Consider the following 25939-nt stretch of genomic DNA (forward strand, 5'->3'; position numbering starts at 1 on the left):
TATACTGCTCAAGCTAAAATCATTTCTCTTCCTCTCCAGGACCCACCTTTCTCTGTTCAAACAAACCAAGACATTGGGTCAAACAGTATTTATTGAATGTAAAGTAACCCCAGCCCCATGGGGAAGAAAGTTCCAAGGAGAACAGAGAATAATACAGATTAAATACCCACCTGTGCTCGCTCTCTCTCTTTCCCTCTCGCTCTCTCTCTCTCTCTCTCTCTCTCACACACACACACATGCACACCACATACATATCCAAGCTCTAACAGTGACAAATCCAACACCTGCTTCCCCCAGCCTGAGTGGTGGCTGTTAGGAGGTGGTTCAGAGGTGGGACTCTAGGATGGGTTCTAACAGCAGCAGCCTTGTCCCTCCCTGCCCCCTGCCCTGCCCCAGGGAGCTGGGATGCCTAGGAAGTGGGTGGCAACTCTTCCCCGCTCTGCCGCAGACGCTTCTTGGCTCGGATCTCATTCATGGCCTCTTCAATGGAGCGTGTGTCCCTCTTGTTGGCCACAGGCACTGGGGGCAGAGGGAAGGGTGGGCGGGCCTAGGACCCCTGTTGCCTCAGCAGCATCCCCTCCCCTGCCCTCAACCAATGCTCCTCTCCCGTGCCCTCCCCAGCCCACTGTGGCCTCACCACAGCCATAGGTCTTGTTGGCCTGTAGCATATGGGCTGCATCCTTGGCTGCCCCCTTGCCGATGAGGTGGCTGTACTTGTCCTTATAGTCGCTGGCGGGGCTCACCACCACTGGTCCCTGCTGGGCTGCCTCCTCCTCCTGCCGCTGAGCCAGCTCCTAGGGATGCAAAGGTGGGGCACCAGTGCTCAGGGACCTGACCCCAACCCCTCCCAGTGGAGGACTGCAGGGTTCCAGGGACTGCCAGGCAAAACTCACCTTCAGCTTCCGTTTCTCCTCAGCCTTCTGGGGGTCCCACTCCTCGCCACGGCGATAGGAGTCCAGCTCTTCATCTGAGGGTGCAAACTCCTGGGGAAGAAGGGATGTTGGGGTAAAGTTTCCATATACATGTTTTATTTCATTTCTCTCCCCATGGGGGTACAGGCTGAAAAGCAGAGACAGTGGGGGAACTCAGGCCTTTCACCTTTTTGAAGATCATGACATAGCGACACTCATCATCTTCCCCGAAGGAGAAGGATGTCAGGCCAGCCACTTCCACCACATCGTGTCTGGGAAAGGAAGGGAGAGGGGGAAAAATATGTAGAGCCACAAGGGGACCTAGCACCCTCCTCTTGGGGATTCCCCCACTGGACCTTTCATGCCACCCTGGCCACCCGTTTCCTGCCTCCCCTAGCCCAAGACACTCACAGTATGCTCCTCTCTATCTTGTTCATCGGCTGAAACTTTTTCTTGATCTGCCCACTGTCTTGGATGAAATCTGACACCTCTTTTTCCATCTTGGGAGAGGGAAATGGGAAGATATGAGATGATGGCTCTGCCCCAATATCCCTCTTCCCAATGGGCCTTTGCCTCCCCACACCTTTCCCAGCCTCCATGCCATGGGCTTTCAGGCTTCTCCTCTCTTGGGACATTTTAAAAAAAACTGAGTTCTAATTCTAGCTTATTGGAAGTCCTTCCTGAGGCTGCCTTTGATCTCTCCAGTTGTTCTCACCCTTTTACGAAACTCCACTTTCTGTTGTTTCTCTTGCTCTTGTAGTTTCTTCAGGCGGGCAGCCTGCTCTGGGGGTGAGAAATGGCAGCATGAGGCCAGGGGTGGAAGCATGGGTGGGGAAAGTTTGTAAGGCTTCAAAGGAGGTCTGGTGTCCACTGGGAGGTATCAGGCTGGGAAGGGAGGATAACTGTTTATTCACCAAGCATTTATCAATATTTACTCTATACCTGGCACTGTGCTAGGTCCTGGAGCACAAAGATAACTAAGACATAGCTTTGCCCTTCAAGAGCTCACAGTGAGAGCAGCAAAGAGTAGAATCATGCTTAACCTTACTTCCCAACCTCCCTGTGGAAACCAACAAACATTTATTTAATGCCCACAATATACAAAGAACTGTAAGGCACCTGGGAAGGTAAGGCGAACAGACTAAGCCCTAGCCTCAAAGAGTTTATCATCTCATTGTCTGCATAGGAAAGGGGAAGTTGTTTTAATTTCCTATATTTTGTAACACCCCCCACTTCTCACTTCTATAGACAGGACGAAGCTGAAATGGCTAATCTGACACCCTCCTCCTTTGGGAGTGTAGGTGTTCAAAGTGAACTGCAAAGAAACTCCTCACCCTTGGGTCTTAATGTCCCCTCCTCTCCCGTCTTCTGCCATTTCCAATCCTTTATATTCTTAAGGCCCACTTCTTCCACAGGATTTGAATCCTTCTAGCTAGCTGCACTGAACCTCTTCCCATTTTCCTAACCATTCCATGCCTTTGCACGTGATGTTCCTTCTGCTTGATATGGTTTTCCTCCTCTTGCAAACTTTGAGATCCACCATGAGTCAGAGTTACTCATGTCTTCCTCTGGGGCCTATGCACATTTGGTTCAGATGTCACTATAGCATGTGCTGCAAACTAATGCAAGGTAACTTTTTGTCTTCCCTACCAGTCTATGAGCTCCTAGGAGGCAGGGACCCTGCTCATCTCCTATCCAGTTAATCTCTGCAACCCCAGAGCCTGACAATTTAGGAGCTCTCATCTCTCGGACCTCAAGGGCTCTGACCATAACTGCATCCCATCGTGGCCACGGACTGTTCTCTAACTGGTTTGTAAGTCTTCTATCTGAGGAGGTGGCATAAGATTATGGTTAAGAACATAGGCTTAAAAGTCACACCTGGGTTTAAAGCCCTGCCAATTAGTAACCATGTGACCTCAGGCAAGTGACTAAACTCTGAACTTCAGCTTCCTAGTCTGTCAGCTGCTGCTGGTGAACCCCACCTAAACAATCATGGTGAGCATGAAATAATTCCAATTGCCAGTTCCCATTATACTCCCTCCTTCCTCAGCTTTCAAATACACATCTTTATCTGTTAACACTGCTCCCCCTCTTATTTACTGAATTATCTAGTCTTCAAATCTCAGATCACTGCAGACTAGGTTAGGACCCCTGGGTTGCTGCTCTCATAATTATTTTTCTTTCTGAGCACTTATCAAGTGGGTTATTAAATCTGTGTGATCATTTCATCAATGCTCCAGAGTATGGGCTCCTGAGGGTACCCACGGCCCCTAGTAACCGTTCAGCAGATAATGTACATTTCGATATTAAGCAGCACTTGAGCACTTTGAAGGCATCCAGCTTGCCCTGGTCCCCCTCGGGCGGGTGGGGAGCCGGTGACCGGGACAAGGCTTGTCCACGGTCAAGGTCCGCAGGGTTGGGAGCTGGGGTCCTTCCCAAGGCAGTCATTCGGTCAGACTTATTCACACACCACAGCGCAAGCAACCCTGGGGAAGCCTGCACCGCCTGGCCGGCCGCGCCCCACGCCGGCAGCCGGACTAGAGCCAGTCAGCAGGGAAGTTACTCAGGGAACACAGGTGGGGAGACTACGCCAATCGGACCGGGCAGGAGCATTCTCATTTCTCCAATCATCACGACGCCTCCGGGCAGCTTGGGAATTTAAGGTTACAGAACGAAGGGTTGGGGGAAGGCAGAAGGGACCGGGTTAAATCAAGTAGGAGGTATATAAAAGCACCAAAAGAACTCAGCAACCAGTTGGAGGTGCTGGGGTGGCGTGGGCCAGAGGAAGAGATAACACGACTTAATAGGTAGACCTTTAAGTTGAGATGGCCAATAGAGGTGAAAGGATTGCAGATGGGCGTGCCCTGAACCCAATCAGAATGGGGATGGGCTGTGGGACACAGCGGCTAGAAGGTAGGAGGGGCCGAGCAGCTGAACACGCCCTCCTGCGATCCGAAGGCGGGCTGAGGAACATCAAGGGTAGGAAGCACCCTGCCAATAGAGCACGCCAACAGCGGACAGTCAGGGCGGTCGGCGAATGGAAAACAAGGACTGCGGGAGAGGAAGAAGCTGGCGCTAGGCTTGAGGTAGCCAATCACCGTCCGCTACGAACAGCGGGCGGGTCAGCAGCCCTTTTAGGGATTCTGGGGGTCTCGGAAGGGGCCTGTTGAAGGGTCTTTCAAGGTTGAAGAGGCGGTATCGTCCAAAGAGGGAAGAGTGCGATCCTGAGAACCGAGTGAAGAAAGGCAGATGTGAATTTGGGATCCTCACCTCGGGCCTTGCGCCGAGTCTCCTGGTCACCGAGGCTGGGTGGCTTCTCCATGGAGCTCAGGATGGAGCCCAGTAGGTCCGCCATCTTGGGAGTGACTGAGAGGGGGCGGTGCGTCTTAAAGGGAAGGGCGAAATGCCTTTAAGGCCGGAAATACGTCGGAGGTGGAAAAGCGCGCATCCGCTCCGCCCCGCCTCGCCCGGGCGCTCTTCCGGCCCGGCGTGCGCTGCAGCCTCCCGCCGGCTGAGGCCCCGCCCCCCCTTAGACAGAAGCTGGAGGCTGGCTGGTGCAGCGATGTTTAATGGCAATTTGTAGAAATCAAGCCCATGCACAAGTAGAAAGTGTTCATGGGACCGGCAGGAGGCCCCCGCCGCGCTCGGGAACCACAAGCCCGGCCGTGCAGCCTTCCCCGCGGCGCCTTAAATAGATTCTTCACTATACTCTGTATGTTACATATGTACAAGCCCCCTCCCCTTGGGGGATGGGGCGGGACTCCGCAACGCGTTCCTATGTACAGCCCCCCTTTGGCCCCTAGGTTGGTGACCAGAGTCGGGAGTGAGGGGGGAAGACAGGGCCAGAAAAGGAGGAAACAGACGCAAACATGCGGAGTCGGGTGGGGGCATGGTCAGCCCTGAAACACAAGGGGCGCGCGCGCAGCGAAGGCAGAGGGTGGGGCCAGGCGGATACATTCAAGAGACGCATTGAACAAATAAATAAGGCAAGTCAGGAAGGGGTCGAGGCGGGTGCAGGCAGGGAAGGAGATGTGGAGAAGGGGCAGGCAGGGCTCCGAAGGTCACAGCTGAAGATGCAGGTATGTAGGGCGTGGGTCTTCTGGAACCGGGGACCAAAAGAGGGGGCAAGACTCAGGGAAGAGAGAGGTGAAGGAACTGGGGGTGGCGGTGGGAAAGGGAGTTCAGCACTTCGGAGGGGTGGAGGCTGGAGACCTAGGAAGGGCTCCAACTAAAGTGACAGGGAAAGCTGCCGACAGGGAGCTCCCCCTCCCCTAGACAGTCCTCTCCCTTAAGACTGCAAGCAGCGGCCCCCAAGGTGGTGAGAAAGGCGGTCAGGTGGCCAGTCCTGGCTGGGGAAGCCCTTCCAGCTCCTGGTTCTGCTTCAGTTCCCTCATCCTGCAGAGAGACAAAGAGAGAGTCAGAAGAGACCAGCAGATCTGGTGAGGTGGCAGGGAAAAATCCAACAGGAGAAAGGATGAGTACCTGTGTCGGCAGCGCCGCAGGAATCTCATGATCTTCCTGGCTGCCTGGTCCTGCTTCTTGGTGAGAAAGGAGCCTCTGGTGGAAGAAAGAAAAGATGGAGACCTCACACGACACTCAGGCATACCCCGCCTTCAGCCCCTTAGGAACTCCAGCAGGGAAGGGCAGAGGGGCAGGACAGTGACCTGGCAGTTGGGTCCATGGGCAGTGGGCAGGCACAGGGCTTAAGGGTGGGGGCCGTACTTGTTGCGGGCAGGTAGGCTGCCTGTGGGCCTGCGGCGGTAGGAGCGATAGTGCTGCTGGATGAGCACAGCTGCTCGACGGCTCTGCTGAAATCGCTTCTGTTCATAGTAGCTTCGGAACTTGCTCTGGATCAGGATGGCCGCCTGGGTCATCTTCTTATAGAGTGCAAACTGCAGGGATGGGGAGGAGGAACAGGAGCTGAAATGGAGGGCCAGAGACCCAAACCCCTCAGGGTCATCCCCCCAAGTTCAGTTGATGCAGGTTTCTTTCTCTAATCCACACGCTCATGGAAAGGCTGAATCATCACAGACAACCTCACACCAGATCTCATGCCTAATACCTTAAGTGCAATCCAGGTCAGCTTGTGGAGAGAGAAGGGGAGTTAGGGCTCCAGCATCATTCTGGATGCTCTGGGCTGGAATGCATGTGTGTGAGTGTGGGTTGGTGGGTGTGCTTTAGAGAGGAGTCTCACCTGCTTGTACTTCCGGTAACAGCGCTGGATCACAGCTGCTGCTACCTCCTGCTGCTCCTTCAGCCTCCGGCCCTAAGGGGTGAAAAGGAATTCTTAGCACCTAAAGGCCCATCTAATAGACATGTGACCTGTCCTTCCATTCTTGCCTGGGGTCCCCTGACCCTTCACCCCATCTAAGGCCTGTCTGACTGGATGACTGCTCTCCCTCCCAAAGTCCTGGGAGCCCACAGTCTCCCCTGACTCAAGATTGTGTAATTCATCCCGCGACACTCCAGCCCTCTGACCTTGTACTTTCGGAAGGCCATCTGGATGACTCGGGCTGCCTCATACAGTTCCCGTTGCTCATGATCCGATAATGTCAGCAGGGCAAAATCACTCTCCATTTTGCCACTGGCAGATGCAGAGAGAAACTCTGCCCAGGAAGGCGCTGGAGGGAGAGCCAGGCGACCCCGCTCAAAAGGCAGTTCACTGTAGGGACAGAGAGAAAGCAAGTCAAGGGGCATCCAAAGTCCCTCTTTTTCTGGCTAGGGGTTGCTGTGAAGGGAGACCCCCAGCAATGGAGCCTGGAGAGAGTGACTTCAGAGCTCATTAGCCAGTTCCAATCCCCTCCTCAAAGGCCCTGGGGACTCTGCCAGAATGGCTATGGGGAAGTTGCCTTCCTCCCTCCCTTCTTCCCCTGAAGAAGAATCTGGAAGCGTTGTCCTGAGCTGGCCACCTGGGAGGGGCTGAGCTGGGGAAATGGTCCACATTCTCCAGATAGCTGGCCAGCCAGGACATGGTCTCGCTGAGCCCCAGGGCCCCTGTCCGCTCCCGCATTGGGGCTCCAGCCTCAGGCAGCCCCACGAAGTCCTCTCGCTTAATCCGCTCTGGTGTGGCTTCAATGATCTGCTTGGCCAGTGAGATCATGTCCACCTGGATGAAGGAGAAGCTGGGTGAGCCTTGAGGGGCCCCAACTGCCAGATGTTCCTGCTCTGCCACAGCTGTAGCCTCAGGCCACTTCCTATCTTGTTCCTCCTCTCACCACCAGACAGGTCTCGGATTGCTGTCCTTTCTAACCCTGTCTTCCTCGGCCACTTTTCCAGATTCATTTATATTAATTGGGCTACCACTTGTGTTGAAATGTTGTGGACAACACAGGCGAGGAAGGACATATTCTAAATGGAGATTCAGAAGCTGAGCAAAGAAGGATTTAGCCTTCCAGGCCAATGCCCACTTTCCCACTGTCCCTGCCCCATGCCAGTGGACCAGGACAAACTACCCACAGGCTTGGCCATGGCTGCCACCCCAACCCGCTTCAGCTCTCCAAGAACCAACTCAATGCTTACTGATCACAGGACAACCTATTGAATGGCTCCAGCCTTGCCTTTACTCCAGCCCTGAAGCCTGCAGCACTTCCTGCTGTCCATGTAACAGGACATGTAACAGCCTACCTTATGGAGGTCTCTAAGTTTTTGTACTTAAGAGTGCTACCCAATTAATCTATTAGTCTCTCAAAGCAGCTATGCCCCTAGGTTTTAGCAGAGAAGTATGCTGCTACACTTGAAGATTCACTCTCATTCATTCCACAAGACTTTCTTAGCTTTTATCATGTGCAAGCCTCCTCCTCACCAAAGGTCATTCGTTGCCAAATACCTCCATGTTGCCAACCTCTCCCCCAGCTTCCCTTCATCACCCTGGTTCCCCAAGAAGCTTGTCTCTTCATGGATTAACAGGTAACCCCTACAACCCAGCTCTAACTGAAAATACTCCCCAGAATTTTTAACCTCTGATGCCTCGTGACTTCTGAGTCAAATTCTGATAGGAACTAAGCAAAGGGTGCAAAGGGTTACCCTGCCTGTCCCAAAATGAGGGTAAATGGCCCCTTCTTTCCAGACTGAAGCCAGACTCATAGTCTGTTTCATGGACTAGTCGGCCTCACCTCACCCTTGCACCCCACTCTGTCGCTCTCACAATTCCATTAACAAAAGCAGTACCGGGATCACGTCCACAGCTGGTGGGCTGTCCGCTTCCTCTGGAGCAGCCCCAGCGTCCTGGGCTGGTGGGAGAGGAGGAGGTTGGGGTGGGGGCCCTTTGTGGTTGGTGGCTTCATAGTCCATGAGGAGTAGGGGGGTTTCCGGGGCACCAGAGGAGAGCCGGCTTGGGACCACCTCCTCCATAGTAATCTCAGCAGCTGGCAGAGGAGCAGGGGGAGGACTCCCATCTGGGGCACTAGAATAGGCTGATGTGACCGAGAAAGTGCCATCCGACAACTCTGAGGGTGAGGAGACACCGCTCAGACCTGTGAGGCGAGGGAAGAAGGTGAGGGCAGCAGGAGCCATCTCCCATCCCTTGAGTCACCTACCTGCCCCCTCCTTACACTTGACCTCCATGCTCTTGGTCGTATTATCTCCCCATCCCTGCCTCAGTTTCCCTCCTCTCACACTTTTTGTTTCCCACTCTTCAGCTTTCCCCTGGCCTATCCTCCCACCCACATCCCCCTCCTAAAATGATGAGGGGCAATCCTCACCAGTGTCTGGGCTGGAGGAGGGTGGTGACAGGGCAGGTGGGGGCTCAGCTGAAGCTTCCTGTCTCTGCAGTTCCTCAAGGCAGCGGGCAAGGCGCACATGACCCCGGGAATGAGCCACAGACAGGGGGAGACGGCCCAGAGAGTCCGGAATGCTCAGAGCCTGTCGGTTCCAACGGAAAAGGAGCACAGCAGCTTCCAGGTGTCCCAGGGCACAAGCCCACATCTGAGGAGGAGCAGGGAGAGAAGGATAGAGGGAGTACGGGGGCAGAGGTGGAGGTGAGGCCTGGGGCCTTCCTCCTGGTGGACAGGTCTTCAAACTCTTGCTCTCCCCACTCCTTCTCTGCAGGAGGTCTTCCCTTTAAAGCACCCTTTCCGTTTCTCTGCCCCACACGCACTCAGGAATCCAGCATCCTCACCAGAGGGGTGCAAGAGAAATGATCCACGTTGAGCGGGTCAACCTCTTGCTCTAAGTCCAAACTTCCAGTCTCCACACTCCTGGAGGGTTTGGGAAAGGGACAACAGAGCCCAGTCAGGGAAAAAGTGGGAACATCAGAACTGAAGGGACAGGGAAGCAAGCTGTCTAGAAGCACTATGGTCAGTGGGAAGATTAATAAATGTAGAGAGGGCAAAAAGTCATTGTCATAACTTGGGATATTAAAATTCCCCCCGCTACAAATGCGCTTCCAGCCCCTCTTCCTTTCTACTACAGTGACCCCAGCAGCTCCCTCTTGGTGGGGCTCCAGTCCTCCAGTTCCTCCTCAGTCCCCTGGCACTTCTGTCCCAGTGGTTGCCCAGTCCCCTCCCTGCTGCCCCTGCTCACCGCCACTGGCTCAGGGTCTCGATGAGGCGGGCGTAGCCCTGGGCAGCAGCCAGGTGCAGAAGGCTCATGCCCCGGAAGGGGCTTCCGTGGGCCAGACGTTCAGGACCCCTCCAGGTGGAGCGTGGGATCATGCTTTCTACCAAGACCACCACCCGTGCCTCGAACCCGGGTCCCTGGCCTTCATCCTGCAGTACACACACCCTTATGCAGAGACCTGAGCATCTGGTCCCTTGGCTTGGGATGGCCTTGGCCAACCCACACCTGTCTTGGCTTCTAATTCTGCCCCTCCCCACATTTCCCACTCCAGGTTCCCACCGCCCAGACCTCTGATGGCCCGTCAGTTCTCCCAGTTTGAGTTCCTGGGTGTCCCCCACTCCCATCGCCAACTTCCTCCAGTGCCTCTGGCAGCCAGACTGCACACACCCTTGCCCATGTTGTGCCTTCACATCAGCTCAGATCAGTGCCATAGCCATAGATGGCTTCTCCCCCTCTGAACCCAGAGTGCTCTCCCAATCTTCTTCCTTTAGGGATTCAGGACCCACAGGGCGCTGAGCCCCAACCCTCCTGATCCCCTCCCCCAACCACTCCTTTACCTCCACCCTTCTTCAGACCAGAAATAGTCTGAAGCCTGTCATGCCAAGAGGGTGCCCAGAATAGCCACTTTTGCCATAGGGAGGAGGAGCAGGGTGACGTCAGGGATTAGGGAGAAGGGGTGGTTGAGGAGGTTGGGGATGGGAGTGAGGAGTCATACGATAGAGCCATTTTTTTTTTAAGGAAGACCCCCGCCCTGTCCTCCACTATAGACCTCCCTCATGGAAGTACCTGGATTGGAGGCACATCAGGACCCTGGCAGGGTGCCTGCCCAGTTGCTGCAATCTCTGCCATCCTCTTCTCCATCTGCTCCAGTCGCTCCAGTATGGACATCCGGAACTGATTGTCTGAGGGGGAATGGGTAGGGGAGGCTGAGTGGGCAGGGTCTAGATGATGGCCTAAACACCAGAACTGGACCTATCCTAGGATCTGGGAGGTGAAGACAGAACCATATTTCCCCTCCAAAACAACAGCCCCTTTACCCACCCACCTTTGAAAAACAGCCCATCGGGATTCGGCCCTTAAATTCGGGCTCTTAATACTACTAATCAACCTAGGACTAGAATCCAGAACCACAATTGTGTCCTTTAAGACACAGAGACAGTAGGAATTCCCACATGGCATCCAGCCCAGAGCTGCCCCAGATCACACATACACATACTCCCCGAGGCTTTTCCTAACTGTTCTGTCTTTTCTCCTTGCCCCAGACACTACCTTTGTCCCCCATGCTGGGGCTGAAGGACTCCAGGGTCCCTGTTCTGTTACCTACTGCCCAAAAAAAGCTCAGGGACTATGATTTGAAAAGCACCACCCCCTCCTCCCAGCCCCCCGCAGCTGTCCACAAAGAGGATGGCAGGGAGGGAAGGTGACAGAGATGGATAGCCATGTCCATTCCTCCTCCTCCCCCCAAGCCCATGCACGAATACACACACGCACACACACACATCCCAAGCTATATCTGTCCCCTCTTGAGATCATACAAGGACAAGGAGGGGAGGCGGGAGGGGATCAGAGCCATGGGAAAACAGGCCCAGAGAAACAGGGTGGAGACCGGGGATGTTCTGAGATGCCAGACAGAATAGCATGAAGGTACAGAGGTGATGGTGGGAAGGAGAGTGGAAAATGATGAGCAGAAAGGATAAAGTGAGGAGAGAGAAAGGACAAAGAAGAGTTGGGGACTGTACCAAACAAGCAACAAGGAAGAGAAGACGAGGGACAAGTTAAGATCCTGGTCCAAGGAGAACTGGAAATAGAAGAGGGAGTGGGGTGACCCACAGGAGAGATGGTACCACACAGATTAGACAGGGACAGGAAACTAAGGTGAGGAGCAGTCACAGCAGGACAGAACAGGACTGGGAGACCTGGCAAGATCCCAAGGTAGGCTTGCTGGCAACCCACACACACTTGGGCTTTGTGAGGGGGCAGCTGTGACAGTGAGGCAAGCCAGGAGCCAGCGATGAGGGAAACAAGTAGGGAAGGAGGGAGACGCAACAGGATGACAGCAGAACTGAGAAATAAAGAGGCCACAACAGAGACACTCAGAGGAGGAGTCGGAGAAGAGTAAACCTTAAGAAGCAGGAGCAGCGAAAAATAATTCTCAAAGCCACAGGAGGGATAACCAGTAAAAGAAACAAACACAGTTCTAGATGTAAATATAAATGCACACACACATACATGTATGTATGTCTCTGTGCTTGTATATGAAAGTGTGTTTGTATGCGAAAGTATACCATGATATTAAAGTAGTGGATAATACTGATTAGTAATACAGGCAATTTTCATTTTCTACAATATCTTGGGCTTTTCTGTAATTTCCAAATTTCCCATAATAAACACATCTTTATCATTAGAGGGGAAAAGAAGAAAATTAAAATATATACATACATACATATATACATGTAAATATATAGGTATACACACACACACACACACACACACCAGGGGTGCCAAAAAATGTATGCTAGTGGACACTTTGGTCAGCGTTGCTCAAGCAGTAGTTTGTCGTAATCAGAAGTGTCTGGATGCTGATGGTAACCACTTTGAGCACCTCTTGTAATGCAGAAGTCAAATGTGACTTGTATTCATCTTTCGTTATCGGTATATATGAATGATTTTTTCCTTTCTTAAAATGTGTATACATTTTTTGGCACCTTCTATATACACACACACACAAACTCATGCACATCCCATATATAAAGATGGCTTCAAGATTAATGGGCAAGAGGAGTGAAGGAAGTTCGCTGCTGCATTTAGAAATGACAAACAAAGCAGGACATGAGAAAAGATTGGTCAAGTGGGGGCTAGGTGGGGGCTGGCTGAGTGAGTGGTCTAGGAGCATGTCATGCTCAGAGGTTGTGAAGGCTGACACCTGGGGTCCGAGGGCTGGGTACTTACCGTCTAGCGACAACCAGTCAAGCTGAGTACTAGGCAGTGACAGGAACCGGCGGGCTCGATACTCAAAGAGCACAGAAGCAGAAAGGGGCCCCTCCCGCCCGGCCACCTGCAAAGACACCAGCCCTACCTCATGGGCTGGGGAGGGCAGGATCAGTGAGAAGGGCTCTTTCCCCAGCTCCTTCTCTGGCACCCTGTGTCAGAGCCACAGATGAACATTCGTGTCAAGCTCTCCAACTCCCCTGCTGTGGGCCAAGAGGCCCCTGGCTTTGGTGGCCTTGACACTGAGAAGGTATTCCATTCATTCAAGAACCTAATGCGTGCTATGGGCCAGAGACCCCTGGGACTCTAAACCCTGTAGTTAAGGATGTTCCTCAGCCCAAAGGCCTGGAAGCTGAGGGTCAAGAGACACCTATACTTGCACACAATTTGATAGTGGACAAACCCCTTGGTCTCCCAAGGTCAGAGTCTGGAGGTCATGACCCTGGGGGAAGGAGCACTAACTGCTCACCAATGGTGTCCAGTGACAGTTATGTCCCAGGGTCTCAATATCTAGAGTCTTGAAAATGAAGCAACCTGGCCCTGGTCCCAGGACTGGGGGCTGAGACTGCTCTTTCCAAGCCGCAGCTTCTCTAGTCTCTTCCCCTTTCCTTCCACGCACCAGGGCTGAGCAGGGCTTTTGAGATTGGGGGAGAACACACTCACAGCCCACACAGCCGTCAACCTGTCGTTCTGGTGATCCCTGGGGGTCCCACAGTAAGGATGACTGTTCAGTGCAGGGTAAGGGGCAAAGTTGGTGGCAAAAAAGGCAGAGACTTGGCAATGACATCTAGACCAGTGCTGTCCAACCAAACTTTCCTTAATGATGGAAATGTTTATCTCCACTGTTTAATAGGCTAGCACTAGCCACATGTGGCTATTGAGCACTCAAAATGTGATTAGTGTGACTGAGGAACTAAATTTTAAATTTTATTTAATTTTAATTAATTTCAATAGGCACACATGGCTAGTGGCTACTGTATTGGACAATGCAGGTCTAGAAGCCAATGTCCTGCAGTCCCAAGACTGGCTGGAAGAGACTAACACCTCTCCCTTTTCATTCTCCCAAGAGCTCCCTGGATTACAGCCAGAGACTCGGACTCTAACTAAGCCAGACACCTGGATGGACATTAGAGACCCCTTGGGTCAAATGACTGACCTTACCTGAGGGGAGGCCAAGGACCCAAGAAAGGAGTAGGTATATGTAAGGTCACTAGTCAGGTAAGGAGAAGATTTCCTGGACCAGAACCTAGACCTTTAGACACCTAAGTTCAGACTCATTTGCCTGCTGGGGACCATGGGGTTCAGCCTCAGGACTAGATGAGGTCCTTGTGCTCTCAGGAGCAACCCAACACATGTGTTCCCAGTGCTTCCTGAAAGTCCTAATTGCCCATATGTTAGTTCCTCCCCGACGATTCCCAATCCCCATACCGGGACAGTAGCAGCGTAAGACACCAGGCTGGACAAGTGAGGCTGGCACTGCGATGTGATCGAAGACACAGGAATAATGCTCAGCGGCCTCTGTCCAGGGACCTGTGATGAGCACCTTGACCCCACCCTGCAGACATAAGTTAGAGAGGTATGTGGCTGCACCTGTTGGGCATTCACTCACTCATTTGTTAATTCAGACCCCGAGAGAGTACTATGTGGCGGGCCCTGTGCTAGATAGAGACGGCGGTACAGGGATTGGACAGGACCCAGTGGAGTGAGGTCAGCTCATCTGTCCCTCCTCCCCAACATCTCTGGCCACCACCTAAATCTGCCAGAAACGGGAACTCACTGCCTCCCCAAGGCTACCAACTCATTTGTAGATAGCTGTCATTGGGAGGAAGTCCTTCTCTTAGGCCCCCTCTGTAGTTTCTCCTTTCCCTCTCTGGGGCAGCATAAAGCAGAACTGGTCCACTGCTGCAGACAGTCTTTTAATTTCCCAAAATCTGCAGTCACATCCCAGCTGTGTTTTCTCCATGCTGAGCCGCCCCAATTCCCTCCCTGTGAAACAGTCACCAAGGCAATGAAGTTCCCTGGGCACTTGGGGGACTCACACAGCCACCACCACCACGTAGAAGGGGGAGGAAGGGAAAAGGGTGAGTCGGAACTGTGGAAACAGGAAAGAAGCTACATTCTGTGGTAAAATAGAGGTCAGGGGGAGAACTAAGCAGCCGTGGAAACTAGGCCACAGACCATGGGGTAAGAGGGACGGAGGAGAGTAGCCTGAGACTCACCTCTGGGTAGGACCACTCTGGGGAGAAGTCCGTGATGGTGCTAAGAGCAGGAGAGAGCTGGGGGGTTGGGGCAGGGATGCTTGGAGCTTCATCACTGATGAATTCTCCCATAAGGTCTGGGAATGACGAAAGACCGAAGGGCTCCAGTTCGCTGGCCCCGCCAGCTCCTCCAAACAAGGCCTCCCCTCTTCCTACCCTGGCCGGTGGCTCCAAGGGGGCAGGTGAGGGTGAGGGTGAAAGAGGGGGTGAAGGTACAGGTGGGGCAGGCCCCTGGGCCTTGAGCTCCTCCCCACTGTCATCATCTTGAATGAAGAAGCAGTTTCCTCTTCTCCCACCTGTTCTGGACTGTGGAGGGGGACCCCGAATAGCTGCCTGGGGCTCTAGGGCAGCGGCAGGCTCTAGGGCGGAACAGAGGGTATGGGCGGCCTCTGCCTCGGGGAAGTCTGGGCTCACCCCCTGCCCTCCTCCATATGTCTGGCCCCTCTGGGGGCTGTTGAGAAAACGATCAGGATCAAAGGCAGGGCTGGGAGGAGCTGGTGGGGCAGAAGGCTCAGAGCCTACAACCACAGCCAAGCTCATGGAAGGCCGAGGATCAGCTTGAGGAGCCAAGTGCCTGGTGGGGGTCAAGCCCCCAGTACGCTGCTCCAGTCCTGTCAGAAGGAGGATAGCGGTGCCTCCTCTCGACGAACCCCCTCGAGAGGTGGGAGGGCTAGGTCTGATCTCTAGGGGTTCTGCAAAGCCTGATGAAGAGGAGGAGGAGGAGGAGGAGGAAGAAGATGGGGAGGTGTGTGCCTTGGGGAGCTCTGGGGGAAGTGGGGCTATTAGTGGAGGGGGCTCGGGGGGGTGGGGATGGGGGATAGAGGTCAGGGTTAGAGCTCGGGGCTCCACTTTGGGAGAGATGATGCGGTGTTTCGTGCTGCTGCATTTGTGGGTAAGGCTCCCAGAACCTGGAGTGGAAAGAGGTGGGGAGGAGAGAAGAACATGACACATCTTTCTGTAGCCTTCCCTTACTGGAAGCCTTCATGTATTTCCCGGGACTTCGCTATATACCAGAGTTGTAATACTGATTGTGGCCACTGGGAGGCAGCCGAAATGATTCTCCTCCCCCACTTTCTGCTTCCCAAATAAAACAGGACTGGAAAGGCATTGCAGAAGAGGACTGAGGGCTTGAAAGGGTAGCTGAGAGAAACAGGTAAAGGTATAGAAAAAGGACAAAAGAACAGACTCAAGGGGGTACCAACCAGGAATAAAGCTAAGGCTGGGTGTAAGTGGTAATGCTGGGTTGGAAATAGTTGCTAAGGGTAGAAGACAGATAAAGAGCTGGGGCTTCTAGGACTCAAGTAAAAGGAGCTGGGGCCAGTGTGCACCCAAATGGGAAGGCTTCTGTTCATTTGGCCCATCTTTCTGGAACATGCAAACGATATGCAAATTAGCATGCAAATCCCAGCAAGACAGCCATCCCCCTGGCTTGAGTAAGTGCAGTGTGACTACGCAGGAAGAGAGCACAAAGGTTGGTGGTCACTAACCAAGGCCCCCACTGCAGAGACAGGCATGGGTTCGGGGTGCAGGCTTGGTGGGGTGGGTGTCCAGGATCTGCTGCACCAGCTGCTCTACAGAGAATTCCTCTGTCCCATTCCCACAGCTCCACTTGATGCCATGAACTAGAAGAGAGTTGGGGGGGGAAGTGCTGTGGGACCACCACAAAACAATCTCAGAGCACCTTGATGGCTCCTCCAAGCACTTGAGATGCTCCAAGACTTCTGGCCAGGTGAACAGATGCCAGCAGCCTCAAGACTGCTTACATTTGTAGTTCACAGCTGTCCCTTCTCCATATTCCAACACCTCAGAACTCACCGGGAAGCCTAGAACCCCCGCAGGAAAGTAACCTCCTGGCTTGGAGGGAAATAGTCACCCCATAGGCTCCTGGTGCCTTTGGGAGACCCCTGTTTCCACTCCCCTTGGAATACTGTCCTAGCCCTGCTGCCTTACACATGGGCTTCAGCTGTCCCAACAGCTCCTCCCGGGACCACTTCAGCCACTCTCGACGGTCGCTGCTGATGGAACAAAAGATGGGGCTGCAGCCCTTTCCACAATCCTCCAGGGCTGGGACGTTCAGGTAGTGCACAAGGACGATGTCAGGATTCTGAGGGCACAAAGGTACATACACAGAGCACCATGGGGTCCAGAGGTCCAGGGGCTCAGCCTCCTAGTCTTCGCTTTCTTCCCAAGCACCCCCCAAGTTCTTGCTTTCTCTATCCCCAAGCCCCTCTCTCTTCCCAGGCTCCTTTTCCCACTCAGAACCTAGTCAACCTTCCACTGCATCCTTTCAGACCCCATTCCCCTCAAAGAGCCAGGAAGAGTGTGGCTTCCTGAACTCTTCCGTTCTTACCTGGAGCAGCCAGTAGCAGCGCCGATGGAATGTGGGGACGATGGAAGAGTGAACGTAGCAGCCATAGAGACACTGCCAGGAGACAGGCTGGGGTGGGGGGAGGGCTAGTCTGCTCCCCAACTCTTCCTCTGTTCAGTCCCTTTGCAGGAATCCCAATCTTTCCACCAGTTCCTCTTCAACCCTCACCCACCCCCACCTATTTCACACCTCTAAAATCCCAGCACCCCAATTCAGAGATGAGGGATAGGAGAAGGGAACAGTGGGACCAGGGCCTTACAATGAGGATCACGTTTGAGACACGGGACTATCTAGAAATCGGAGGGCAGAGCAAGAACACATCTGAGATGAGAAACAATGATTTGGGAAAGAGAAACCTGTGCTTAGAGGTTCCCTACTTAGATCTTTGAGGGAAACACAAAACAGGTGAGGGGACTGGGCATCAGTGTCCTCCAGGGGAAGCATGGCCTAAGGCCTGGAGAGTGGGGTCACTGAGGGAAATGGGAAGCAGAGAGTGGGCTAAGCCATCAGCCAGCTGATGCAAAGCGAGTGAGAAGGGGAGAGGGACTGGGAGGGTGGAGAGGCAGACTATGTCACCAAGCCCTGGCAGGGCTGGAACCCCGCTAAGGGTGAAGAAGGCTGGGCCAGGGCAGTTGAGCTGGATGCCTCGCTTACCTCCATGCCCTGGACCTTCAGCTTCATGTGGTCCTCTCGGGTGGTCTTCCCATCCTTCCGCTTCTTCCAGAGGTAACCATCCTTCCGGTATTTCACCTTCTTACGGTTGTAGAGGATAATGGAGCCATTCTGAGGCCTGAGGAGGGAAGGGTTCGGCTTGAGTTCTGTGAACAGAACCCAGAACCCCTGCAACTCCCCATCTTCACCGACTTTCTCACCTTGTCTTTGGGGCACAGGATAGCCATTCATCATGCTTCTCAAAGGTGATCAAGTAGGATGCAATCTCCTGTAGGAGAAGACAGTCTCAGGTGGGTGTCCCCTTCGTAGTCTCAGCCTGGTCTCTCCGTCACCCCCAGTCTGACTCTCTGCTGAGTTCCGGCAGCCAGTGGAGGATGCTGCCAGGTATATGGATCCAGCAAGGCCCGCAGCCCCAAGAACCTCCTTTCTAACGGGCTTTTCTCAGGGGAAGCTCCAAGCTCTTCATCAACCATTCTTCATACTGTATACTTTTTTACTCTCTCCAAATTCCATTTTTGTGCCACTTCCTGACTCAAAAACTTCAATGGTTTGACACTGCCAGGAATTCCAGATTCCTCAGCCTGACTCCAAGATTCTCCCTGACCAGGCATCAAGCCATCGTTCCCATGCTCCCACTATTTACTCATATTGCACCTACCAGTCCTGCCAAACTGATTCTTCCCTGAACATGCCCTGAGCAGTAACCTCCTGAAGGATAGTGCCCTACAAGCCTGTGCCACGTGCACATCTCTGAGTCTGGAAATCCTAGCCATCCTATAGACCAAATTCCTTCCCAGATCCATGAAACCCTGCTCAACCCCCCCGCCCACCCCCCAGCCCTTACCGCATTTACAACATTAACACTCACACACATACCCTTTTACTGACAGTTCTTTTCGAATCGAATAATCAAATCAATAACGATTAACCACCAAGTACATACAAAGCACTGTGTGTGGGGAGCACAGAAGGTGTGTAACCTAGGGCCATGCCCTCCAGGAGCCAGCATCAGCGGTGGTTAAAAGCAGGGGGTCTGGAGTTAGATAAACTGCATGAGGCAAGTCGGTTTCCTCATCTGGACCACAGGGCTAACAGTGCCTGCTTTATGGCGTCATTAGAGGACTGAATGAGATAATGCAGGTCAAGTGCTGAGTACAGTGCCCAGTTTGTAAGAAATACTTTATGGGTGATAGCTATTATTTTTACCCAGGTGGATATGCCAAGAAGTGAGCTCCTGCAAGATGTTCGTCTTTCGACCTCTTCTATGATCCCCAAAGAGCCCAGAACAGTAGTCTGCATTTGGGAGCGTGGACAGACCCAGGAAGACCCCCATTCACCCTCCTCCAGCCCACCAGGATTTGCTAGGCCCTAATCTTCCAGGCTCCCTAGAAAACCTCATTTGTATTCCACCGTAGCCGCTCTGGAGGCAGCAGCGGACAGCGAGGAAGACATTCCAGCAGCTTCTTGGGGAGAAAGATCTTCAGGTGGTGGCTGTTCTCTAGAGGGAATTAGAAGGGAGGTCTTAGTGTGCTAGCCAAGGGGCGCTGAATCCAGAGCATTGGGGGGAAACTGACCCGATGACAAGGAGAGCAGGGGTCCAAGGATTACAGGGTCACCACAGTGTGGAGAGAGAAAAAGGCTGTGCTCAAACTAGGAACCTGGATTGTCAACTCACCAGCAACCTCAGTGATGTCCTTGGTATTCATGGTGAGGGCTCCAGGGGCAAGGTCACCCCCGGCCTGAGGGGCCGGGGGGAGGGGGAGTCTGTGCTGGGAAGGGAGAGAACAGGTCATGGCAGAAGCCCCGACACTTATCCAGGATGAGGAGGATGAGGTGGGAGAGGGAGTACCGAACTGGGTCATGGCATCTGAGAAAGATGAGGAAGAAAGAGGAAGGGGCTAGGCTCTGATGTTGAGAGTAGAGCCAGGTAATGGAAGAGGAGGAGAAACCAGACATGGTGCCAGGAACCAACGTGAGTGGGGAGACGCGACAGAACAACCAGGAAGAGTGGGTGGGGGAGGGGAGAAGGCTGGCAGGGCTGGTGCCCTACAGTGGGCTCTTGCGACGAAGCCTGGGGCTTCAGTGGGGTCAGGTACTGGGCGCTGGGACACAGGGCATGGGATCCTTGGAGAACGGTGTGGCAAATGAGAGCTTGGATGCTGGGGGTTGGGCAGAAGATATAAGTCAGAGTGTAGAGGTAGGCCTTGGAAGACACACCCTGAGTTCCTTCTCTATTTGATTTTTCCAAGAGGAAGGGCAGATCTGATAAATGATCCTAGCCTCTCCCTCTGGTCCAGGTTGGTCAAGGCCTAGTACTATCTGGGCTAGACACCCAGGAATCAGCTTCCCACCCTCAGGACAACTCATCCTCCACCCTGTGGCTGACAGCCCTTTCCACCCCCTACCCACCTCTCCCCCACCTTCCCCAAACGCCTCTGCCTCCCCTGGCCTCCAGGCCTACACTGCACTACCACTCTGGATCCAGCCTAAGTCCCCACCCTCCTGGGGGAACAGATGGAAGCTGGAGGAGGCTCTCAGTGCGGGCTCCGCCAGGTGTCCGGGGATGGCAAGGGGGAGGAGGAGGCCTGTGGGAGCTCAGCTGCGTGCTTTGGAGCCTGGGTTGGGGTAAGGACTCCGCCCCTGGGCGCAGGTGCGCAGTCCGGGCTCGGCCGCCTGCCAGGGTGCGGAGGTGGTCCGGAGACGGCCCCCCACGGTGGGGCGGTGGTCCCGGGAGAAGCTCTGAGGTGGGAGGGTCCTGCCTCCCGTCTACACGGAGGGATGTTCTGGAGAAGCTGCGGAGCAGAGTCCGCGGGCGCGCGGCGGGCGAGGGGCAGCGGGGGTCCCCCAAGCAGTCTCGGCGCGGCAGGTCAGCCGTGGGGCCCTACCCAGAGCGGCGCCCCCTGGCGCGGGGGAGGAGGACGGAAGCGGGCAGTGGGGGTAATCTCGGAGGAGGGGCGGTGGTCCCCGGCGCGGCGAGCCGCGTCCGGGCGGGTGGAGCTGCGCCCCCTGGCGCGGGGGCGGAGAGGCGGGCGAGAGGCCCTGGCTCTTACCTCCTGGGGTCCCGCGGGTGACGGCGGCAGCGGCCATTCTACCCCACACCGACCCCCCCCCCAGCGCCGGCTGACAGCGGCGTCCGACGTCAGTGCGCACGGGGCGGGGCGGGGCCTCCCAATTAAGGGGAAGGGGATCGGCAAGGGAACCTGGGGGGCAGCACACGTCGGGCTCCGGGTGGGGCACTGGCCTGGGCGACCGACTGCCAGGAAGTCCCTGAGGGGGCAGTAGTGCGGAGGGGCAGGCTCCCCGGCTCCGGAGGCGGAAGCTCGGCCGACTGGCGTGACCCCCGGGTTGGGAGACGGGCGCGGGTGGCTGTCCAGTGCTGGGCGAGCAACGCTCTTCTAGGGGGGCAGGACTTTTCTCGCCTGGGGCGTGACTCCTTGAATTTTGTGGACCCAACCGGCTTCATTGTTGCTGGGTCCTCCCTATGAGCCTTTCCTTGACTGCTTCAGGAGAGAAAGACAACTCTGGGCTCAGCTTGTTTGCTTTTTAATGACAGAACAGAGAAAAGAACACAGTGCCCGGGAGCAGGGCCTAGGTGGCAACAGGCCTTGGGGAGTTCCTGGAGAGGTGTGGATGGAGATGGGAGACCAAGGGGGCTGTGAGTTCAGAGTAGGGGAGAGGAAGCTGGGGGGAAGCTAAGGAAAGGGAAATGCCTCGATGCCAGAAATGGGGACGATTCCAGCAACGAGGAGGAGGCTTGGATCCCTGAGGCAGCATTGGCATGTTGGGCATGGATGATTTCTCCTTACTCCTCAGACTGCATTTCCATCCCCCACAGATTGTAAAGGGGGTTCCTACTGGCTGTGACAGTGCTGGAGTGGGGCAGAGAACTCTGCTGCCTGGAGAGACAAGATCCTTCCAGGCCCAGGGGACTCCAGGGAGACCAAAGCAGCTGTGAAGATGAGAGAAATTGAAAAAAGAATGAAAAGATGGAAAAGAATGCCTCTCTCCAGATTTCCTAGTGCCCAAACTCAGGTACCCCCAAGTTTCTGGCTCCTGCCTACTTTATTTTTGTTCCCCTCAAATCCAGCTATCCAACCTGGCTGTTGGCTTCTGCCACCTCTCCATGCAGGACCAAGCATCCACATCACCTCCCATCACCCCACCAAGTTCCTCTCCAGCCATACCTGAGCCCTGCCAGGAGGGAGAAAGTGGTCCTCTTCCCTTGGATAAGGTGCCCTCTCCTCTTCCAGTTCAGGGTATTCTGTGATGCTGGGTAATCCACAGCCTGCTTCATCAGGCACCAGGGGCTCAGATGCAGCCCCAGAGCTGCCCCACCGGGCCTTCTTTAGTCTGTGGAGACTTTAGGCTTAGGAAAGAGTTACCTGGAGGCCAGGCTTCCCGTCTCCCCATTCGTCACCTTTCTGCTTTACTATACTTGCTGCTGAGACCCAGAGGTGTTGTCGTTTGACTTCCAACTCTCCACTCCCAACTTTTTGCTCCCCTCAGACTAAAAGTATTTTCAGTTTAAGGATTCAGAGGTGACCTCTAGCTCCCCACTATCCTCTAGTTCTAAGGAGTGCTTTCCTATCTTCAGTGATCCAGTTTCTACTCCTTTTAGTTCATGTGGCTCGTCCTCCATCCCTCAGTTCCCTCCTTTCCACATTATGGAAATTCTGCTTCAATCCCACTAAGTCCATGATTCATTTCCAAACAATCTCAAATTCTCTCAAAACTCTCCACCCCTTCTTTAGTTCAACCCATTCTACCCCCACACCCTGCTTGGCTCCCAGAGCCCAGATGGGTCTCCTTACTCATTGATGATTCTCTGTCACCTCCTTAGATCCTCCAGGTGGTCAGTGACAGCCCTTACTCGGGCTGGGATGCCCCCAGATCCCTGCTGCATTCCTGCCAAATGTGGCCTCCTCCTCTTTCTTCTGCAAAGCATCTCAGGGTGTGGGAGCCCCTCAGGGGGGTACATGCCAGGCTGGGAACAACCAGTAGCTCTTTGTGCCAGAGAATGGGGAAAAGGAGCTAGAGGGCAGAACTGGGCACTTGGGGAGCTTGGCCGAAATAGGGAGTCAGGGGTCTTGGTAAGCCCAGATCATGAAAACAGCTGTGATCTGGAAAACATGCTAATTGACTCATATAAAGGAGGGCCTGGGGACACTAGACAGAAGGGGTAATAAGGAGAGCTGGGGATAAGATGGCAGTAGGTGCAATTTTAACTGAAAAGTGTTGAAGGGCAGAAAGTTATACCAGCAGGGGTGGGATGTACTGTTCCTCCATCCAGGTGGGGCTGTGAAGCACAAAAAGGGGACTAAGTGCAGAGAGGACACCCCCATCCATTACTGTTTCCCTAAGGATCTCTCCCCACCATCTGTCTATCTGGAATCAGGAGCTACAGCGTCCATCTGCCAGTGGGGCAGTTATCCTCAGACTAGGGCATATTGCTATAAGGCTTTATGGTAGTTTAAAATTGTACTGCCTCAGTTTCCTACCTCCAGTTAGTCCCCATTTTCTCCCTTTCTACCCACCTGGGCCTTTGATTAAGGTTCTCCCAGATGTCTCCATAATGCTGGGGCGTCAGTCTGAGGCTCTGGGAAGGCAAGCTGGAGGTTGGAGATCGCCTGACCACCCTGGAACACCTGAGGTGAGGGCAAGGTAGGCTTGGGTTTGGCTTTTCCCTTGCAGCAAAAAGGGATTCAGAGGCCCTTTCCATGGGACCATACAGCTTCCCAGGCTCCCTCAGGCCATGTCCTCCCTGATCCATTTTAGCTGAGGAAGGTGGTGAGGCCCCTGATTTGAAAGGAGATTGGAGCTGGGATGAGGTGGAGATTGGCAATTGTTTGAGCCTCAGATCTCACTGAATCTCAAGCTTCTACAATCCACAACCAGAGAACATGTATTTAGCATGCAGGGCTGTTAGAGAGGAAAGCCCCAGCTACTCAGGCGATGTGACAGACAGGTTCCTTTTGGTCAATGCAAGGATTCTGTCTCCCCTATCTCAGAAAGACTAATATCCTAAGGGATGTGCAGAGCTGTTTGAGAACAGTGCTCATCACTTCCAAAGGCCTCAGACTAAAGCAGCGGTTCTCAACCTTCCTAATGCCGCGACCCCTTAATACAGTTCCTCATGTTGTGGTGACCCCCAACCATAAAATTATTTTCGTTGCTACTCTATAACTGTAATTTTGCTACTGTTATGAATCGTAATGTAAATATCTTTTTGTTTTCCGATGGTCTTAGGTGACCCCTGTGAAAGGGTCGTTTGACCCCCCCAAAGGGGTCGGGACCCACAGGTTGAGAACTGCTGGACTAAAGGATGACTGCTTTCCTGATCTCTAGAAGGAGAGAGTCCTAGGACTTAGACCTGGGCCCTTAATCTTCTCCATCTCCATCTTTCCTTAGCTGATATCACTCAGGTTCATGACTTTAAATACCACCAATGTGCTAATCACTCCCAAATCTATGTTCCCAGGCCTGGCTCTTCCCCTGGACTCCAGACTCACAGGTTCAGCTGCCCACTCAACATCTCCCTAGCCTTTCCCATCTCGCTGAAAGGCCCAGTTGTTAGAGCCAAAAACCTGGTATGCCTCATTTTTCCTCACCTCCTCTGTGTAATCTATCAGCAAGTTGTGTCAGCTCTGCATCTAAAATATACCCAAATTTCACCACTCCTCACCATTTCATTCCCATCACCATATTGCAGCTCATCTTCCCCTGCCTGGACCATTGCAATGGCCTCCTCCTCCTCCTCTTCCTGCTTCCATTCTAATCCCCTAAAAACTATTCTGCACAGAGCAGTGTGAGTAATCCTTTTGAAATGATTATATGAAATGATACGCAGTTTGAAATTTACTTCAAAATAATCTGAGTTAGTAGGAGGCTGGATTGGTGTACAGATGAAAAGATTATCCATATAATGATAATTATGGAAGCTGACTGAAAAGGGTATACCAGGTTCATTATCTCTACTTCTGTATTTGTTTGAAATTTTCCATAATAAAAAAAGATGAAGGAAAAAAAAAAAGTCTGCTCATGTCATTCCCTTGTGTAAAAACTTCCACTGATTTCTACTGTCCTTAGAATAAAATCCAAACTCTTCAATGGCCTATAAGGTCCTCTGTCTGTTTGAGTACACACTCCACATTTCCCTTGATCCCTAAATATCAGTTACAGTGGCCTGCTTCCTGGTCCTAGAAGATACCAAGCCTGTTTTTTTTTTGGGACCTTTTAAAAACCTACTATTCCTTCTTCTTACCAGTGGTTCTTATCAGACTGGCCCCTCCTCATCTTTCAGATCTCAATTCAAATTCACCTCCCCAGAATAGTCTTCCATAATCACCCTATCTAAACTTGTGTATCCCAGACATCCTATTTTTCCATTATACACCTGTTTTATTTTTTTTGTGGTACTTATTACTAGTTGAAATTGTATTTATTTGTTTGCACATTCTGCCTCCCCCCCTCTGGAATGTAAGCTCTATGAGTGGGGCCCTATCTTTCTAATTACTAAATCTCTGGTGCCTAATACAGTGCCTAGAACAATGCAGTGTTCAAAAACTATTTGTTGAATAAATTAATGAATCATCAATCTGCTGAACCCAGGCAGTGAGCTTCTTTTTCCTTATTTCCTACTCTTCTTAGGAAAGAACCCAGGCATGTAATCTTCCCTCCATCCCGTCCCCACTCTTCCCACTGGGTGGGGACGACTCACTTGGCAAAGGGGATGAGGTTGTCTCCATCTTCCTGTACCTGCATGACAGGATTGGGCTGGGTGACTGGACTAAGTCTTCTCATCGGTGCTGAGAGGATAATGGAAAATGAATCATTCACTCATGTAATGGCTGTAGGGATGAGACCAGTAGCGGAACTAGAGATTGGAAAGAGGATATATGGGTCCTGAAAAAGGAAAGAGAGCTTAAAAGGTATCTAGTGCTGGACATTTCTATTAGATGAATATATTGGTTGAAGATGGAGAGCCCAGGAAATGTGGATGTGATAAAAAATAAGAGAAAATAAATCTTCTGAAGCCAAATGTATAGAGTAAGTGAAATCTACAGATGGCAGTTAAGTGACTTAATTGGCAACATGGGATGATGAAATTAAAAAGGAGGGCCGGCCGAGTGGCATGATGGTTAGGAGCTGGCTTGGGACGCCAGAGGGCCCCGGTTCGGATCCCACAT

General features: G+C 53.1%; 3 protein-coding genes and 1 long non-coding RNA gene across 17 annotated transcripts in view; 1 reads left to right on the forward strand and 3 right to left on the reverse strand.

The window, feature by feature from the left end:
• Positions 1–73: 73 nt before the first annotated feature.
• SPAG7 (sperm associated antigen 7) lies at positions 74–4367 on the reverse strand. The gene is made up of 7 exons (XM_019664912.1): positions 4182–4367; positions 1627–1694; positions 1323–1411; positions 1099–1183; positions 894–983; positions 638–794; positions 74–519 (listed from the first exon to the last, which is right to left on the reverse strand). The coding sequence occupies exons 1-7, from the start codon at positions 4264–4266 to the stop codon at positions 410–412; spliced, it is 684 nt and encodes a 227-aa protein (XP_019520457.1). The 5' UTR covers positions 4267–4367; the 3' UTR covers positions 74–409.
• Positions 4368–4463: 96 nt separating this feature from the next.
• On the reverse strand, positions 4464–21082 carry CAMTA2 (calmodulin binding transcription activator 2). 13 transcript variants are annotated; one of them, XM_019664899.1, is made up of 23 exons: positions 20804–21080; positions 19429–19522; positions 19148–19251; positions 17954–18021; positions 17736–17871; positions 17064–17135; positions 16664–16817; positions 16201–16335; positions 14675–15621; positions 13884–14010; positions 12417–12551; positions 10254–10369; positions 9432–9616; positions 9028–9106; positions 8612–8834; positions 8079–8383; positions 6821–7017; positions 6390–6573; positions 6106–6177; positions 5974–5994; positions 5634–5803; positions 5394–5468; positions 4464–5306 (listed from the first exon to the last, which is right to left on the reverse strand). In XM_019664899.1, the coding sequence occupies exons 2-23, from the start codon at positions 19457–19459 to the stop codon at positions 5243–5245; spliced, it is 3600 nt and encodes a 1199-aa protein (XP_019520444.1). In that variant the 5' UTR covers positions 19460–19522; positions 20804–21080; the 3' UTR covers positions 4464–5242. The 13 variants fall into 13 exon arrangements, with proteins under 13 accessions (XP_019520444.1, XP_019520442.1, XP_019520441.1 ...); XM_019664897.1 differs by having other exon boundaries at positions 17064–17150; XM_019664896.1 differs by lacking the exon at positions 19429–19522 and having other exon boundaries at positions 17064–17150; positions 20804–21081.
• A 198-nt stretch (positions 21083–21280) lies between these two features.
• INCA1 (inhibitor of CDK, cyclin A1 interacting protein 1) overlaps positions 21281–25939 on the reverse strand; it is a 6414-nt gene continuing 1755 nt past the window's right edge. Inside the window, 6 exon segments of the mRNA XM_019664911.1 lie at positions 21281–21702; positions 21938–22103; positions 22565–22737; positions 23010–23049; positions 23288–23398; positions 25471–25558. Of these exon segments, the coding sequence (XP_019520456.1) occupies positions 21556–21702; positions 21938–22103; positions 22565–22737; positions 23010–23049; positions 23288–23398; positions 25471–25553 (720 nt within the window). The 5' untranslated portion in view covers positions 25554–25558 and the 3' untranslated portion in view covers positions 21281–21555.
• On the forward strand, positions 21699–25462 carry LOC109394653 (uncharacterized). Of its 2 annotated transcripts, none has more exons than XR_002126484.1 (3): positions 21699–21785; positions 23305–23414; positions 24232–25462. It is a non-coding gene; the product is annotated as an uncharacterized LOC109394653 (long non-coding RNA). The 2 variants fall into 2 exon arrangements; XR_002126485.1 differs by having other exon boundaries at positions 23305–23403.

The sequence above is a fragment of the Hipposideros armiger genome, unplaced genomic scaffold (assembly GCF_001890085.2).
Source record: "Hipposideros armiger isolate ML-2016 unplaced genomic scaffold, ASM189008v1 scaffold_431, whole genome shotgun sequence".
Taxonomy (NCBI): Eukaryota; Metazoa; Chordata; class Mammalia; order Chiroptera; family Hipposideridae; genus Hipposideros; species Hipposideros armiger.